At 45.5% G+C, this 18,880-nt stretch overlaps 1 protein-coding gene across 10 annotated transcripts in view; it reads left to right on the plus strand.

The window, feature by feature from the left end:
• Positions 1–18,590, plus strand: part of ATP2C1 (ATPase secretory pathway Ca2+ transporting 1) — a 126,346-nt gene extending 107,756 nt beyond the window's left edge. For 7 of the 10 annotated variants that reach the window (XM_065583607.1, XM_042841358.2, XM_008171425.4 and 4 more), the window contains 6 exons: positions 1,451–1,519; positions 3,077–3,193; positions 4,626–4,773; positions 9,261–9,356; positions 16,631–16,772; positions 17,754–18,590. In XM_065583607.1, coding sequence (XP_065439679.1) covers positions 1,451–1,519; positions 3,077–3,193; positions 4,626–4,773; positions 9,261–9,356; positions 16,631–16,772; positions 17,754–17,884 — 703 coding nt within the window. In that variant the 3' untranslated portion in view covers positions 17,885–18,590. The remainder of the gene's footprint in view (positions 1–1,450; positions 1,520–3,076; positions 3,194–4,625; positions 4,774–9,260; positions 9,357–16,630; positions 16,773–17,753) is intronic. The other 3 variants (XM_065583611.1, XM_065583612.1, XM_065583613.1) reach the window with 1 other exon arrangement.
• Positions 18,591–18,880: the final 290 nt, after the last annotated feature.

The following is an 18,880-nucleotide window of genomic DNA, read 5'->3' on the forward strand; positions in this document are numbered from 1 at the left end:
CAAGGTGTACCTGCTGCTGATGCAGTCGTTCCTCCTAGAAGGAACAAAAATCTCATAGTAAAAGTTGTTTTGAAAGCTGCAGCTGACCACTTTGATTTGGGTTACTGTTCATTGTTTTGTAGTCATTCCTACAAAACTTTGTTAGCTGAAAAAACAGCAGTGGTATTTTGGCTTAAACCAGAATAAATACAAGATAGATGGATGAGTCTCCAGCCCCATGCAAATTGAGCATGGGGATGTTTTGACATCTCCTCTTGAAAGAAATTACTCGAACACATCTATCCTTAATATAGCAGGAGTACACTCGGTTGCACTACATTAGTATTGTTTCTGTCATTGCCTGCCAAACTTTACCTTCCAGCTGGCAAAATGAATTTTCATCCTCCCTATTCCTAGTCTGTGCTTCTGATTTCCACCTTCTCACCCACCTTTACCTTTTCTTTAAGATTAAGCTATTTGTGAAACTGAATTTGTTTTTCATTAAGTCTGTGGAAAATAGAACAGGAGAATTTCAGAACACTACTCCTGGGCTTTAGCCAACTTTTGCATAAATGATGCACTTCAGCACTTACAAGTGTTTTCATATTCATAGATTCCAAGGCCAGAAGGAACCATTGTGATCATCTGGTCTAACCTCCTGTACAACACAGGCAATCAAACTTTGCCAAAATAGTTCCTAGAGCATCTTTTAGGAAAAGTCCAATATTAAGGATTTTAATCTTGATTTTATTTCTGAGAAGAAAAACAAACTATTGAAATGTCTACAGATAAAAGTATTTGCAGGCATGATCAGCTCCTTCTGTGAACTAATTGATTAATTATCCTTTTTGTGTTTCTGCTTGCTTGTATTCATTAAGATAAGAATTACGATATTATTGTCTTATTTAGATAAGAACCCTGGAGTAAAACACAGCCATCTAATCTGCAGTATATATTAACTCCTCAACTAGCCTTATAAATTTCAGATAGGTTAACTTGGTTATGCTCTAACCCTTAAATTCTGAAACTAACCCCTCTGAAACTCTTCAAGATGATTATTCCCTAAAAGAATATATTGTGATATAGCTGCATAGCATTGGGAAATTCCAGTTCCTTGTGCAAATGGTTTAAAGGTGGCTCTTCAAGATCAAGTAGTAAGGTCACCTGTAAATGATCTCTTTTTAAATTGTATCCTCTTATTTTGAAAGTCAAGTTGTAGTAGAGCTGGAATGAGAAACTTAATATGATTAAATTAGTAATAATAGAAAAGCTGAGTAAGCATGATTATAATTGCCTGAGTGGAATAGAAGGCTCCTTAACACATTTTGTGAAATTTGACACTATTTAAAATATAATCAAAACTGCTGAAATTCACTTTTCTCAGAATAGCTTATTATTTTAAGCTTTTTTTTTTTTACATTCCCTCCTTTGGTCTGTGTAAGTATTGTTTTGTTTTTGTTTTTAATTGCAGGTCTGCAATTGAAGAGGGTAAAGGAATTTATAATAACATAAAAAATTTTGTTAGATTTCAGCTAAGCACGTAAGTTTGCAACATCATTGCCAATGTCAGAAGCTTCCAATTACATTGTAAATGAGTTAAATTTCATACTGCACAGAACCAAACGTGATAAATATTGGTGTAGTCTACAAGCATTGGTGGAGGTATCCACTAGGTTAGAAAACACATTGACCATTATTGTGAAAGTTTCCTAATCATTGCTTTTTTTTTCTTTCCATTTTCTATTTTGCTATTCGTATTTACTTAGTATGACTTTGGTCAGTTTTTAAAAACAGCAAAATAACCAATCTTCTGATACCTTGACAACCCCCCTCTAAGATGGAAAGAAACTACTTAGCCATTCTCCTGCCAGTCTGATCACCCTATAGGGTCATGGTTGGAGAGGTGCATTCCCCTCTGGAACAATGCCCCTTCCTTTCTCCCTGCCTGGATCGCACACATCAATCATGTAGGGGGGCTAAGATTGGAACAGACCTCAGCCTCCCCTAGCCATCCACATCCAATTTGGGAGGGAGGATGCATTAGTTGGCTGCCACCAGCCAGCCCCATTCACCTTGAAGTATAAGCATTACTGGACACACACCAATGATTCTTGGTGCTGTATAGGTGGTGTAGTTATCAGAGCTTTGTTTCCAGGCTTGCTGTGGGCCTAACCCATCGTCTTCTGGGTTCAAGAATTTTTTTTCCCCACTGGGAAAGATTGGCGAACTGTCCAGTGGGTTTTTTACCTACCTCACAGCATTCTGCAGGCTTGGTAGGTGAGGATAATAAGGACGAGTGTGGTTGGTTTTTTGTTGGTTTTTTGTTCCTTAAAAGAGGCAGGGTGTGCAGAGGAGAGAAGTCAATAAATATTATTGCAACTTGTGGCTATACCTGGGGTATACTTGAGCACAAGACCCAGGAGGGACCAGTGAACTCAACCTTCAGTATTAATAAAATTAGAGCCTGCCTCTTTGATTCCATTCAGCTGTCTGTGTTTTCCTGTGTCCTGATCAATATGTAGAGGGAAGTGTCCCCATTCCTAAGTAGAATTTCTCTTTTTAGGAAGCCTGGGTAGTATTTCACTTGGTTGATTAAGGTTATTAGTCTCTCAAACTAGCAGTTCCACCAAAAAAAAAAAAAAAAAATCTAGTGGTCTGCATTCCAAGGAACATAATTAAAAGTTCAGCTTTCTACACCCTTTTGCCCAAACCAACACAACAAAATATGCAAATTAATTACCTGTTGCAAAATAGATTATTGTTGGGTGTAGACCAATGATATCTTTAAAAGATTATCTGGAAGTTTGGCAGTCATTTTAGGACTAAAAGACAAACTCTGATATTTGTGTGTGTGTGTTGCATTAATATAAAGTACAAAACTTCCATATTTTAAACAAAATCTGTTTTGACAGATTTATTTAAGTGGTCCCAATGCTTTGCCTTGCAAAGTTAGGGTTAGTCTTAGTACTTAATTTAAAAGCGATCTAAACATAACATACCTAACTTTCAGCACTTGAAGTGTTGAGTAAAAGTATTATCAACTAATCTTCAGGAATGTGCCATGCTGACAATTTTATAAAATGGCTTCTCTCAACAGGAGTATAGCTGCATTGACTTTAATCTCACTGGCTACTTTAATGAATTTACCTAATCCTCTCAATGCCATGCAGATCTTGTGGATCAATATTATTATGGATGGACCTCCAGCTCAAAGGTAAAATACTATTTTTACCCCTTGATGGAGTCTGCTTTCAGCAAAATAAACAAATACCATGATCTTTTCAGAAAAGAGCAACTTCCTATGTATGTAACTTGAGAACAGTCTTAAACTTCTTTAAAGTGACCTTTTAATGGGTAATTCTAAAAACTGGGGGGACATTTTACTTGTGCAACATTGCTACCTATTGTGATGTTTGTAGCATAGCTCTGTATTGTTATCCCTTTTGTTCAATGTGTATAAAGAATAAGGAAGACTGACACTCCAAACTGCAGTGTCTCCTGTATGCTGATGACACTTGGCTTTATTTCCTTCCCAACAAACCCAGATTCTGTTGCTCCACTGCTTTCCGCATATCTGGTTGAGGGGGGATCAGGATAAAAATGAGCTGGCCATAACTTCTCCTTGATAAGGGAGAAGTAAATCTTTCTCCAAAAGAATCAGGAGCAATATGAATACTCTTCTTTATCCTACTAGAGTTTGGTGGTCTCCACCATATAAAGCTCATCCTTTATTTTAGTCTGATTCTTATCTAATGAGTGATCTATTAAGGTTCTAGTAACAATAGTTTAGAGTTCTGTCTGTGACTGCCCTAATTAAGAAATAGAATAATGCTTCAGGTACCATACAGATAGATGTATCACTTCAGAGAAGAGGGATTTTTGTTGTCAGAAGGACATGGATCCTTCCTACTGAACAAGGGTGATAGCACCTTCCTAGACAGGGCCTGGACTTTGGCAGGGGGACAGGCTTTCCTAAGTGGTGGCAGTGAGCCTTCTATTGTAATTCTCCTGAGGTTGGATGTAGCATTCCATGGGCTACTTGCCAGACCTAGTTTTTTTAAGGGATCTCAGAAGAGTTCTGCATGATGATCAAAAGGTTTGAGTTTACAGCTTATAGTACTTCTAAAAGTGTGTGCCAGGAAAGAATCCGGTGAAGGGTGACTACTCTGAGGAGGCACTTTGAACCAAGTTCCTCTTCGATTGAGTAAACAGTCTCCCTATGTGTGGGAGAGAAGAGTACATCCATTAGTTCCAGATTAGGGGAGTTTAGACATTAGATACACAGGTTAAGAGCAAACCTTTTTCTGCTACTGCATATGTGTGGCCTATATTTTAGATTTTTTAGAAAGTACCTAGGAGCTATAGTAATGGGACTATAGAAATCTAAGATGCACGTGATGCAGGGAAATACTACATTAAGTGACAATGCAACCCTACAGCTCTAATACTGCATAGCACTTCATGTGGAATAATAAGTACTTGTATTCTTGAGAGGACTCTTGTTTACAGATGGATGCTTTTCTGAATAGAAGGAATATTCAAAGCTCATTCTCTTTCTGAATTATTCACTATTGATTTGAAATTTTATATTTTGGTGATAAATCTGGTATTCTAAAATGTCTTTCTTTCTTTCTTTTTTTTTAAAGCCTGGGCGTGGAACCTGTGGATAAAGATGTTATTCGGAGTCCCCCAAGGAACTTGAAGGACAGCATTTTGACCAAAAACTTGATAGTTAAAATACTAGTTTCATCAACAATTATTGTGTTTGGAACACTGTTTGTCTTCTGGAGGGAGGTATGAAAAATGGACAAGTGTTAAAGCAATAAGTGAAACTTCATTTATAGCGCAAATCCCATTAATATTAGCAATTAAATTAAGAATGTGCATAAATTTGAATTTTTAGTTATAGGAAACAGTTTCATCCCAAACTGTAGCCAGATTGTAGGGAAGACTGTATGGAAGAATTTCAAAGAGGTTGTTGAAAGGGAGAGCTATAATAGTAATAGGTGTGGTATTAAAAATAGACCCTCTTTGGGCAGGCACCCTGTGGGTGCTCCACTTCAGGCGCACATGCACCTCTCGAGCCTTTAATTAGAGATTTTCCATTAGCAGTGTCTGTTCGGCCTGCACATGCATCCTATACCACCTCATGCTATGCGCCAAGCCTAAATAGGAATGTATGGGCAAATTACCCTCAGTTCCTTCTCAACTACCTTGGCCTGAGACAGGGCTTACACTCAAGGTGATAAGTGAAACTTTGCTATCTTGTGTACTGTTACCTATGGTGGTTTTTGTGTAGCATTAGCTTAGTGCAGAATCCACCCAGCCCCTTTTCACCCTGAGCCGTGTTCTTGGCTCCTAGCCCCAGTCTGGCTCCGCTCCTGGCCCCGCCTCCAGTCTTGGCTGCTGGCCGCGGCTCCATTCCCAGGCTGGGGCTGGGAGCAGAGCTGCACTTGGCCACGGGCCTCGCTGTGGCGCCACTTCTGCTCTCGCCCCCAACCACAGTCCCTGGCTGCAGCCCCACTCCCAGCCTTGCCCCCTTATCCCTGTCCATGCATCTCAGCCCCGGGGTAGGGAGTGCGACCCTCAAAAGTTTGGGGATTAGTGTGCTTAGTTCTTAATGATATAGTCATAAGAGGACTGATGGGACTCTTCTTCCTCCCTTCTGGGAGCCTTATTTTCCTGGCAGGGTATTCATGTCTCGCCAGGTTTTAAACACTGCCTCTCCTGGCTATACCAGTTAGTGATGGCCACTCTGTGTGGCCAATGCTTGTGGAGTCGCACATTTCCAAGAAGTGCAATTTCTGCCTGGCCCTCTAATCCAGGGCAAGGAAGGATGGGGAGACTAAATTGAAGTGGCTGATGGATTGCTCCCTTAGACTGATATCTGAGTCAGGAGACTTCCCCCAAATCATCCGTCACCAAACAGATTTGGCACCCCTTCAACATTAGCATGTTTCCCCGAAGAAAGGGAAGGCTATGGAGGTTTCCAAGGAGAGGAGTGTGGCCACTCACCTTAAGGAGCCAGCTCCTAAAAGGCCCCAGTTCTCTGAGAGATTCATAGTCTTGGCAGCCTTGACTTCTCAGCTTGATACTGTAGAAGTGGAAAAACACATCCTCTGGTACCAACAGGGCTGGAAAGCCCCATAGCTTGAAGGAGAAACACTGCTCCTACAGGGCCTCAGTACAGCGTACAAGGGACAAGGAGAGAAAGTATAAGCACTTTGGACTGGTACCATCTGGCATAGCCCTGCTGTCGGTGCCTACCAATTCAGCACCCTCAGTACCGAGCAAACAGTGGCACCAGAGACCATCAGCACCTGCATCTGTATGATCCCAATTGATGTACTGTGTCTTTGGCTGCCATGTTGTCCCCTACTCACCACCACATTAATTCATGTACTCTAAGGATCTGTCTGATGGGTACTACTGCTCATGGGTACTGAGCATCTCTCAGTAGTGAGACCCTCCAGATTACCATGGCCCTTTGGTACTGCAGAATTCTCCACACTTTTCTGAGGGTGCCCCCACATTAAAGGATATTGAGGAGGATGAAGGAGACTTTGAAGAGACTGACTTGGTTCTCCTATATGGATATGTAGTAACCCAGTCTTTGACTGTCATAGGAAGATCCTTGTGCTCAATGACAAAGATGGTGGAACCATCCTCACTCCTGTATAGGACCCCCCCCTCAGTGGCCATGTTGGGATCACTGAGCTACCAGCAGCCGTTTGCCAAACCACTGGCACAGTCTCATAAGGAGGCTAGAGTTGTACAATCCTCTCTCCTCTCTAACCAGTCCTCCCCAAAAGAGGAGAGATGTTTGAGGAACAGGAGGCTCAGGTGGATAGAGAGGACACCCCTCAAAAACATTCATCTTTTGTCTCCAGACGAGGCAGTTATGCCTCTTCCGCTTTCCATGGCCGACGATTTCTGGCACTTTCAGGATCTTACAAATTGGGCAGTTGGCACTCTTCTGATACTACTTGAAGAGGTCAAGAACTCGTGGCACAAACTGCTGGACATCCTGCAGTCAGCAATGCCGTCCAGGGTGATGTTACCCAGTATAGAGGCACTCCTGGATCCAGCTAAGACTGTGTGGCAGACATCTGATATTCTTCCGCCAATGTGTAAATAAGTAGATAAGAAATATATTCCCCTAAGAACTCAGAATTTTTGTGTTCTCGCTCCTCCAACTAACTCCCTGGTGGAGGATGCTGTAAATGAATGGGGTAAGCAATGCTAATCCAAGTCTACAAGGACCTGTATGACTAGCATCAAAAGAAAGTAACCTTTTTTGGATGGAAGTCCTATTCATCAGCAGCCAGGCAATTTCAGATTAAGTATCAGGTGATCACAGACGAATATAATTTTATAAACTACAATAGATTTATGGCCTTTATTGAATATCTGCTGCAGGAACATAAAGAACAATTGTAGTCCATTATTTCAGAGGGCAATTTATGCTCTCTTCAAGCATCCTTGAATGCTGCTGCCAGGTCCGTCTCCATGGCACTATTATGTGCAAGGCATCTGGGCTCCAATTCTCAGGGTTTCTGAGAAAGGTCCAAAACACTGAGAATTTCCCCTTTGATGGTCTAAAGCTGCTACTGGAGATCACATACGAGTCTGTGCACATGCTAAAGGACTTCAGGGCCACTTTATGACCCTAACGTATGAATAAGAGAAGATTTAGTAGGTCAGACTGCCCAGAGATGGTGTTCTGCTCAGTTCTCTTGGTTTCATAAATTCTCTGACCCTCCCAGGAAAAGACATAGAGGGCTGCTCACCCGCCCTCCACAAGTACTCAGTTGTCTGCAAAAGCAACAGTTTTGACAGGTTGATTTGAGGGTTCAAATCCTCCCACACCTCTAGTTTTACAGCTGGAAACCATTCACCCACCTCCCCTGCTTTGACCGCTTTTCCCATTTCCAGCATGCTTGGAGATGGATCACAAACAAGTGGGCTATAGGGGTCATAATGTCAGCCTACACCATCCACTTTAAGTACCTCTTCCCTTCCCTCCTCCTTCCCCGTCTTTCTTCAGGTATCCCTCTCACGAGCTTATATAGAGACAAGACGTCGTCTCTCTCCTTCAATTAGGAAATCCCACCTCCTCACAAGGATAAAGGGTTTTACGTGAAATATTTTCTTGTGCCAAAGGAGAATGGAGGGTGATGATTGATCTTAGATCTAAGACTTCTAACAAATTCGTAAAATCCCAGTTCGGGATTGTGAGTGATAACTATAACTCATTTACTAGAGGAATGGCATTGACTTTTGGCTCTTGACCTACAATAAAATAGCCATGCTTCACTATAGGCCAGGATCATTTGTAATACTGAGTATTTCCCTTCGGCCTTTCTTGCACCCTAAGGCTGTCAAAGGTCCTAGTGGCAGTGGCTGTTTACCTCCAACATGAAGCAATCCTAGTCTTCCCATACCTCAACTGCTGGCTACTCAAAGGCCATTCCTATGAAACAGTGCCACCTGAAGAGGACCGTCCATAACACTACTCGAAGAGGCTACTCACCTTGCGCAGTAACTGTGGTTCTTCAAGACATGTGTCCCTGTGGGTGCTTCACTACCCGTCCTCCTTCCCCTGCTTCCGACTGTTCTCTGTGGGATGTTCAGGTGGAGAAGGAACTGAGGGCAGTTCCCCTGCACATCCCTGGATAGCCTGTGTGTGTTGCCCAAGGAGGCACAGGATGTTTGCGTGGGCTGACTGGCTGCTGCTAATGAAAATTTCTGATCCAGGGCTCAAGAACTGCATGTGCACTTGAAATGAGCACCCATAGGGGGACATCTTGGAAAAACCACAGTTACTGCACAAGTTGAGTAACTTCATTTCAAAGTATTCCCCATTTCCTCCCCCCCCCCCCCCACACACACACTCCGCAAACACGCTTTTCAAATAAGTTTTCTGTGAGCATTCCCCCCCACCCAGGCTATTCTAAAATGACCACCTAACTTAGTATTCTTAAAGGAGGGAAATATCTAATCCTGTTTGTAATGTATTATAGAGTTGTGCATAAATGTTTGCAAAATCACACCATTAATTTTTAATCACGACCTGAAATAAAGAGTACTACTTAATGAGATTAGTTATAACCATGTGTGTAAGTACTTGCTTGAAGACTTGCTAAATCTGCTTGTTGCAAAGCAGAGTTTTTGTTATTTCCAAATATTAGAACAAAACTTCCTTAAAATAAATGCTTTGAATGTTTGCTCATTTATGAGGTTACATACACTAAAGCCATTTTCTTGCTTTCTTCTGTTAGTTACGAGATAATGTCATAACACCTCGAGATACAACGATGACCTTCACCTGTTTTGTATTTTTTGATATGTTCAATGCTTTGAGTTCCAGATCTCAGGTATGCAATCCTATATCTAACATAAGTACCCTGAGATTTTTTTGACCCTGTATATAGTAACTACACTTTTTTTTTCTGTTGAAACTGTGCTCATTTCATTTCTGGGTTTCAGAATTTTTCTTAAATATACTTTCTCATCATGTGAGAAAGTGACGTCTCACAGCTCTGTGTGCAAACAAGCTTAGCAGCTCCACAAGCCGAACAGGCTAGCATTTGAATTCACACGTCAATGATAAGGTTTTAATTTGGGTAATTGATGCATGAAATCCCCAAAACATTGGGCTAGCAATGCTGACCTAAACTCACAGGAGTAAGAAAACTTAATTAAAAGCTCAAAAGCTAGTCTCTCTGTATTGCTGCATGTATGTATTTAATCATTCTTCCGTTACAGTATACCAGTTAATATCTTCAGTTCTTCAAGTGATTGCTCATGTGTATTCCACAATAGGTGTGCGTGCTCGCCACGTGCACCGGTGACGGAAGTTTTCCCCCTAGCAGTACACGTAGTGGGGGAGTGCCCCAAAAACCCCTGGAGTGGTGCCTCCATGACGTGCTATAAGGGGAGCTGTGCGCTCCCCCCACCCTCATTTTCTTCTTGCCACCAGTAAATGTGGATCGGAACTACTCTGCTCTAGCTTTGCTGTAGCTCGTCCCCAGAACTCTTGTTCGTTCAGTGTTAGTACCTGTAGTTAGTTAGCTGTTCAGTTAGAGAGCCCGGGCCGGGGCATGCCCAGGGCCCGGGTTTTAAGTCGTGAGACACCTGTAGGCGATCTGTGCCAAGGAGTGACCCACATGTGGACTGTTCATGCTGTTTGGGAGAAGCCCATATCAGCGATCGTTGCAAGATTTGCAAGTTGTTCAAACCTCGGACCAAGAGGGAAAGAGACATTAGGCTTCGGGCCATTCTGATGGAGTCGGTGCTGACCCCGATTCCAGCGCGCCGCTCCGAGTCGGCACTGCGGTGTTGGTGCGTGGCAACCTTCTGGAGCCTTTGACCAGTCGGCACCACTCTCCATCCACAGGGCACAAGAAGGCAAAAAGATTCCTTCACAGCAGCAGCACAGAGGAAAACCCGGGGCAGAGGCTAGACCCATGTTGGGCAAGCCTCGATCCCCTCCGGCCTCTAGGCTTCCGACTCACGTAGAGCAGAGTAGCCGTCCGCTTCAGACCAGGTATCCCCGGATGTCTGGATGCCCTTCACGCCGGAGGCCCTGCAGGCAGCCTTGGACGTCATGTCCATGCCAGTACCAGGCGTGCTGCCGATGTTAGTCCCGTGCTCTGGGGCAAGCCACCGCTGGGACCTCCACAGTCGCCCCCGGCTTGGTACTGGTCTCGGTCCAGGGAACATTCCCGACACCATTTGCCGCCCAGCGACCGTTCAGGGCAAAGTCCACGTGGATTGCCCTCGACTCCCGCAAGACTGTCTGGTTGGGTGCCATCCGACCGAGACTCTTGGCACCGCTTCGCTTCAAGGAGTGAGTACAGATGGGACCGAGGCACACGTCGCCAAAGGTCCTCGTCTCGGAGGGGTTACCACAGCCAGTCATGGCATGGACGTCGACGCTGTTCCCACTCGGAATCCCACTCCAAGACCCTGCCAAGGCATTGCCTCTGCAGCCCTGGGCGTTGATTGCAGTCGTCTCACTGTTGCGGGTCCGCCCATCGGAGCTGATCGCAGAGCAGCTGCTACCGACAGTACTGGTCCTCCATGTTGGGATCGTGGTCCCGCGGTCGGCATTGCTCCCGGCACCGCTGCTCCTCCTGGTCCCGGGACAGCAGCAGGTCATTCGTCAGCCCAGCCTCCACTCGTAGTCGTCCTTCCGTGGGCCAGGTCAGCCAGGCCGAGCAACCGGTGCTGAAGCAAGTGCAGTGGCTCCGGACCCTGTGGCCGGCCCAGTGATACCAGTGGGCACTGTGGCCCCCGACGCAGTTCCCGGTGGGGGCTCGCTCCGTAGCCGAAGTCTCAGAGGCAACATCGGCTTCTTTCTCCAGACCTCCAAGGAAGGAGTTGGTGGGATGTACATCCGCTGCACTGTGCCCGGAGACCGACCAAGTGGTGGACCCTCCGGTGCCGGCGGCCACCCAAAGTACCGCACTGGTCTCCTTGCCCTCCCCGGATGAGGCGATTATGGCCCCGCCTCCCTCAGTCCTGCAGGAGGACTTTAGGGCCCACCAGGAACTCCTAAAAAGGGTTGCATTAAGCCTCCACCTCCAGGCAGAGGAGATGGAGGAGCCCTTGGACTCCCTGTTTTAATGTGCTGTCCTCTTCAGCACCGGGCAGGGTAGCCTTGCCTCTCCATGAAGGGGTGGCAAAAATTTCAAATGCCCTCTGGCAAACGCTGGCCTCCATTGGCCCCCATCTCCAAGAGGGCGGAACGCAAGTACTTTGTACCTGCCAAGGGACACAAGTACCTATACACCCACCCGGCACCCAAATCCCTGGTGGTCGAGTCGGCCAACCACAGGGAACGGCAGGGCCAGCCAGCTCCTACCCCGAAAAATAAAGCTTCACGAAGGTTGGACTCTTTTGGAAGAAAAGTTTATTCGTCCTTGAGCTTCCAGTTACGAGTGGCAAACCGCCAGACTCTCCTGGGCCGGTATGAGTTCAGTCTGGGGGGGGCCCCTGCCCAAGTTCGAGGACTCCCTCCAGGAACGTGATAGGAAGGAGTTCAAGGCACTGGTGGAGGAGGGTACAGCGGACACGGCCGCGCAGTCCATGGCCTCCGCGGTGTCCATGAGAAGGGCGTCGTGGCTCCTGCTGTACGGGCTGCCCAGTGAGGCACAGGCCGCCATGCAGGATCTCCCATTTGACGGCAAAGCTCTGTTTGCGGAACAAATGGATACAAAGCTGCATGGTATAAAGAACTCCCGCACAACCCTCCAGACTCTGGGTCTCTGTCCCGGCTCCGGCTAAATCTAAGTTTAAGCCGCAGCAGATTCCCACTCAGGCCTCCCACCCGAAATACAAGGCCGCCTATAAGAAGGCGCAGAACTATAAAAGGCGCCCTCGGAAGCAGTCAAGGCCGGCCCCACAACCTGGGTCCTCCAAAGGCAAACTGGTGGGGAAAAGACTATTTTGACGGGACAGTTGGGGGCGCCCTGCCAGCCCTCCTCAGGGATCCACCCTCAATAAAGCTCCAATTTACTTCCTCCCTGCCCAACCATCCCCAGCCCCTGTCCCTCCTGGGGGACCCCTCGCACAAAGCCCTGCTTGAGCAGGAGGTGGGGTGGCTCCGGGGCCTAGGAGCGGTGGGGTGTTCAAAGGCAAGGGGTTCTACTCTGGCTATTTCCGTGTCCAGAAGGCCAAAGGGGGACTCAGGCCCATCCTGGACCTGCGAGATCTGAACCAGTTAATAATGAAGCTGAAGTTCCGCATGGTCTCCCTGGCCTCTATCATCGCGTCCCTGGATCCTGGGGACTCGTACGTTGCCCTCGATCTGCAGGACCCATACTTCCGCATTCACATATTCGAGGGGCACAGACACTTCCTCTGTTCATGGTGTGGCAAAATCACTATCAATTTACGATCCTCCCGTTCGGCCTGACCACTGCCCCCCAGGGTATTTACAAAATGTATGTCGGTGGTAGTGGTCTCCCTCAGGCACTGGGGGGGTCCAGATTTTTCCCTATATGGACAATTGGCTGGTCAAGGGCAGCTCCTGGTTGCAAGTGAGGGATCATGTGATGCTCCTCCTGTCCACGTGCACCGCCTTGGGCCTGTTGGTAAACGGCACCAAGTCCACATTAGTCCCAGTTCAACGCATGGAGTTTATTGGGGCGCTCCTGGACGCCTCGTCAGCCACAGCTTCCCTCCCACCGGACAGGTTTGAGACCCTGATGGGGGCCTATCGACACGGTCACAGGGTTCCCAGTGACAACAGCCAGAGCATGCCTCCAGCTCTTGGGTCACATGTCGGCATGCACGTATGTGGTCCGCCACGCCAGACTCCAAATGAGGTCCCTCCAGCTCTGGCTGGCCTTGGAGTTCTCCCAGGCCAGGGACAGGATGGACAAGGTCCTCACCATGCCCGACTTGGTGATCGCCTCCCTACAGCAGTGGTCCGCCCAAGCAACATGCTCCAAGGGGTCCCGTTCAGGGACAGGGCCCCGCGTTGCTGAAGCTGGTGTCGGACTTGGCTTGGGGGGCTCATGTGAGGAATGTTCAGACCCACGGTCTGTGGTCAGCTCAGGATCTGACCCTACATATAACGTCAAAACTCACGGTGGTACGCCTGGCATGCGTGGCCTTCCGGTTGCACCTGGAGGGCAAGGTGGTCAGGGTCCTCACCGAAAACATGGCCTTGATGTTCTATATCAACAGGCAAGGCAGGGCCCGGTAATCTGCCCTCTGCCGCGAAGCCCTCAGGTTGTGGGATTTCTGTATAGCCCATGACATCTGCCTAAAGGCCTTCCATCTACTGGGCGCCTGGAAAGCGCGGGCAGATCACTTGAGCAGGGACTTCTCCTCTCAACACAAGTGGTCTCTCCACCTTGAAGTGGCTCACGGGCTTTTCCAAGTGTGGGAAACTCCCCAGGTGGACCTGTTCACGACTCTGCAGAACCGGCGCTGTCCCCGGTTCTGCTCCAGGGGGGACTGGGAAGGGGCACTTTTTCCGATTCTCCGATGCCTTCCTCCTGTCCTGGTCAGGCCAGTTTCTTTATGCTTTTCCCCCATTCCCACAGATCAGCAAGGTCCTGGAAAAGATTAAGATGGCCTGGGTCCTCCTGATTGCCCCGGCGTGGCCCAGGCAACATTGGTACGGGACCCTTGCGGGCCTGGCGGTTGCTCTGCTGTGGCCGTTGCTGTCCCGTCCGGACCTGCTCTCCCAGGACCAGGGCTGCTTCCTCCACCCCAGCCTAGTGGCTCTCCACCTCACTGTGTGGCTGCTCAGTGGGGAGGAGAGGACGTGTTCAGAAGGGGTTCAACGCGTTGTCCTAGAAAGCAGGCGGCCCTCCACGCGCCGTGCCTACTTGGTGAAGTGGTTCCGGTTCTCTAGATGGGCAGTTGAAAGGGGGGTGTTTCCCTGGTGGCCGCCCTGATCCAGCTCATCCTTGACCACCATAGAACCCAGGGCCTGGCGCCTTCGTCAGTCAAGGTGCACCTGGCAGCCATATCAGCCTTCCATTCACTGGTGCAGGATCACATGATATTCTCCCATGCTATGACTGGCCAGTTTCTTAAGGGCTTGGACCGTCTTTTTTCCGTATGCTTGGCCCCCGGTCCCGCAGTGGGACCTGAACCTGGTGTTGGCCTGTCTCATGGGGCCCTCGTTTGAGCCACATGCTCCTGGTGCCACCTCTCATGGAAGGTGGCCTTCTTGGTCACAATCATGTCGGTCAGGTGGGTCTTGGAGCTCGGGGCCCCGACCTCCAAGCCTCCATACACAGTTTTTCATAAAGACAGGGTCCAGCTCCGCCCACGCCCTGCGTTCCTCCCAAAGGTGGTCTCCACCTGTCACATGGGTCAGGATATTTTTCTGCCGGTCCTCGGCCCCAAGCCCCATGTGTCCAGGGGAGCGCTGTGTCCAGGGGAGCGCTGTCTCCACACGCACAATGTGTGACTGGCTCTGGCTTTCTACCTCGAGCAGACCAAGCTGTTCAGAAAGCCCTCGCAACTGTTCGTCGCCTCGGCTGAGCGCAAGAGGGGTAGGTCGATCTCCACTCAGCAGCTTTCCAACCAGATCACTTCATGCATCCATACCTGTTATGTGCTGGCGGGTATCCCCCCGCCACAGATTGTGAGGGCACACTCAACTCAAGCGCAGGCCTTGTCGGCTGCCTCCTTGGCCCATGTCCCCATCCAGGACATTTGTAAGGCCGCCACGTGGTCTTCAGTTCACATGTTCAGCTCGCACTATGCGAGCATCTCCCAAACCAGGGATGACGCCGGGTTGGGCAGGGCAGTCCTCCATCCTGAGAACTTGTGAACTCCTACCCACCGCTAACAGATATAGCTTGTAATCACCTACTGTGGAATACACATGAGCAATCACTCGAAGAAAAGACAGTTACCTTTTCCGTAACTGGTGTTCTTCGAGATGTGTTGCTCATGTCTATTCCACATCCCGCCCTCCTTCCCCTCTGTCGGAGTTGTCTGGCAAGAAGGAACTGAAGGTGGGGGGAGCGCGCAGCTCCCCTTATAGCGCGCCATGGAGGCGCCACTCCAGGGGTCACTGGGGTGCTCCCCCCCCCCACAGGTACTGCTAGGGGAAATACTTCCGGTGCATGTGGCGAGCACGCACACCTATTGTGGAATAGACATGAGCAACACATCTTGAACACCAGTTATGGAAAAGGTAACTGTCTTGTTTAGGGACCTTTACAAAATAAAATCCCTCTACTTAACTTTCTATCCACAAAAAGCAAGGACAATTTGTTATGCTAGTCCTTGTTATGAAAATAAATCTGTGTAAATTACACGTTTAAAAAAACAAAAAAAAACCTGTTGCAGTGTGAGAGAATAGACCCTTAACTGGCCAGCTATATTTTCATGATACATTCTTGCATGAATCTGTTGCACTGACAATAGATGTCCATTAATACTTATTGTACATGTGCAGAAGCAAATTCCCTCATTTTATTTTGTTAGCCTAGGGCCAGACTTATGAAGGTGTAGTTAGGTATTTAAAGATGCGGATAGGTGCCTAGTAGGATATCCAATAGTGCCAAAGTGAGCTAGGCACTTAACTCCCATTGATTTCAATGGGAGTTAAGTAGGTTAAATGCTTAGGTGCTTTTGTGAATCCCATGAGGTGACCATCTGCCTCTTTAGGTACCTCAATAACCTTGTAAATCTGACCCCTAGTTCTTAATGGATTAATGAGAGCATGTTAAGTTAAAGATCACTAACTTTAAAATATTTCTTCAGTTTGTTTTTTAAATTGCCTTTCTGATAGGCCACGTTTCTACCTACAACAAGTATATTCAGTAATGCTGAATCTTTCTGTACTGTTATTGGTGGGTGTCCCTGTCATATTGCCTCTCTCTTCATTTTGAAGGATCCCTATCCTTAAACGGAAAACAGCTGAATCTTGAGACATGCAATTCATTAAGTATAGAAGTCGCATAGTTATCAAATAAAATGAGATCATCCTATCTTTTGAGAATTTGTTCTGGATCGTCCCAAATTTGTCACTGAGTTTTTGACTGTTGAGATAAAAACAAATGATAGGGAAAGAAGTTTGAATTGTATAACTGGTTGCAAATAACTAAGGCACAGAAGATCATAGAATTAAAACTACAGGTATAATGTAATTCACTATTTTATTTCGCAGACTAAATCTGTATTTGAGATTGGACTTTGCAGTAACAAAATGTTTTGTTATGCGGTTCTTGGATCTATAATGGGGCAATTATTGGTCATTTACTTTCCTCCGCTTCAGAAGGTTTTCCAGACTGAGAGCTTGAGTGTACTAGGTAAGAAAAGTTATTCCTTTTCCACTTAGCTCTGTTTTAGGCATTGATGATCAATCCCCAAATCCTATGATGGAAGGTTATAGAACATATTTTACCCTTTATACATAGATGAAATGCAAATGGTGCAGAGCCTCATCTTATACAAGGTCCTGTTAAAGTTTGCTTAGAACAATGATTAAATGTATATGAAAAGCACAAAACAAATGGATCAGTAATTCCAAGATCCATAAATACTTCATATGCAGAGAATTCTTTTCTAATGTAAATTCTGATGTATGCAAAAGTGAAGTACTGATCAGTTTTTATTCTCTTGTAAAGTTCTGTTTTTGTTTTTTAAATCACTAAATTTTAAAAACAAGTGTTTTTTTTTAAACAGACATTCTCTGGTTAATATCAAATAGAAATTCCATGTCATTAGGATTGTTTTCATTAAAATGTCAGTCAGGATTTTGAGAAGTTGCCATTTTACACAGTTGCCATCACTTTAAGAATCTTTACGTTATTGTTGGCTTGATAAAGTTATGATGGCGATTTTCTACTGAGATTTCCTGGATATAATTAATTTTCATCTCCTATACAAGTATTTCTCATTGTACAATATCACTCCTTCTCTTTTCTGTGGTTTCATTTCCAAAAAGCAGGCTATTCCGAATAAGATCTAGTTATATTGTTTATAGTAATATGCTAGACATTCTTTCTTTAACAAATGTTAATAAAAATAGCTAAAATATAGAATATGAAACATTTCAATTTAAATTTCCTGTCAATCCCAAGGATTCGGAGTAGCATACATGCATTAACTTTTATCCTGTAAAAACTGACTCTTAAAATGTGCATATATCCAACAATTAGAATGCCAATTAGAAAGAAATATCTTAATTTGTTCTGAATTATAGGACATCCATGTATGACTTAGGTTGTAGAAAGACTAGCAAAAGCACAAGAAACAAAGTTTAAAATCAACCCAATTGTCTCTTCTAGATTTGTTGTTTCTTCTGGGCCTCACCTCTTCTGTCTGCATAGTGGCAGAGATCATGAAGGTTGTTGAGAGAAGCAAGGAAAAGATACACAAACATGGAAGTTCTTCTTCGTCATCTTTTCTTGATGTATGATGCATATTGCATTCTTTTATTTGCAAACTAGGAATTGCAGTCTGAGGATGTAGGAGAAAGCAAAACAAAGAATTTGAAGGATAAAGAAATCCTGAGGGCTTTTGTCAAGTTCTTTGTGTTTCACTGACTAAAGATGAACATTGATATTTCAGGACTGTTGAGATTTAAAACTTCCAGCTGTGGGAGTAACAAATGAAATTATGCAACTTTGGTAACATTTTCCCTCAAATTTAAATTCACTTTTGAGATTGAGTTCACTTTTGAGATTAAGTGGAACTTTGTAAAGTGTGTCGGAGGGTACTTTAAAGAGAAATGTCAAAGCCTGAGTCCCACCTTCTGCACTTCGGAGGTATACCTGTATAAAAACCATCTTAGATATAAATATTTTCGTTTGTTTTTATTTAATTGTTTTCCTTTACTTTTATGGTGGTGGGACTTTGTAACTAATGCAAGGATAAACTTAAACATTTCAGAGGCATTCCTTTTGGTTTAGAATCTGAGGCACCTGTGCCATATTTCAGCTACTGTATTTATTTACTTTATCCTGCAATGTGTAAATGGCTCAAGTACCTTGTGCTACTATTTTTTGTATATCCTAAGTTTTTTTGCACAGGATGTGACCACTGTCTGATCACTTTTTTTTTTTTTTTTTTTGTGATTGAAAAGCCTATACTGCAATCTGAAGTAAATGTTTGCTTTTCTCAAAGTACGTGTGAATGTCTAACTTGGTGTGTTCAATGAAACTGGCACTTACACCAGATAATCATGCTTGGTTTTTTTGGCATTCCTGCAGATACCAATTTTGTGTTTCACTATCAACATTTTTATTATTTTAATGTACAAACACTACATTATCATTCAAGTGTATTCCACACACTTCTTAAGAACAGCCATACTGGGTCAGACCAAAGGGCCATCTAGCCCAGTATCTTGTCTTCCAGCAGTGGCCAATGCCAGGTGCCCCAGAGGGAATGAACAGAACAGGTAATCACCAAG

Source organism: Chrysemys picta, chromosome 2 (genome assembly GCF_011386835.1).
Source record: "Chrysemys picta bellii isolate R12L10 chromosome 2, ASM1138683v2, whole genome shotgun sequence".
Classification (NCBI taxonomy): domain Eukaryota; kingdom Metazoa; phylum Chordata; order Testudines; family Emydidae; genus Chrysemys; species Chrysemys picta.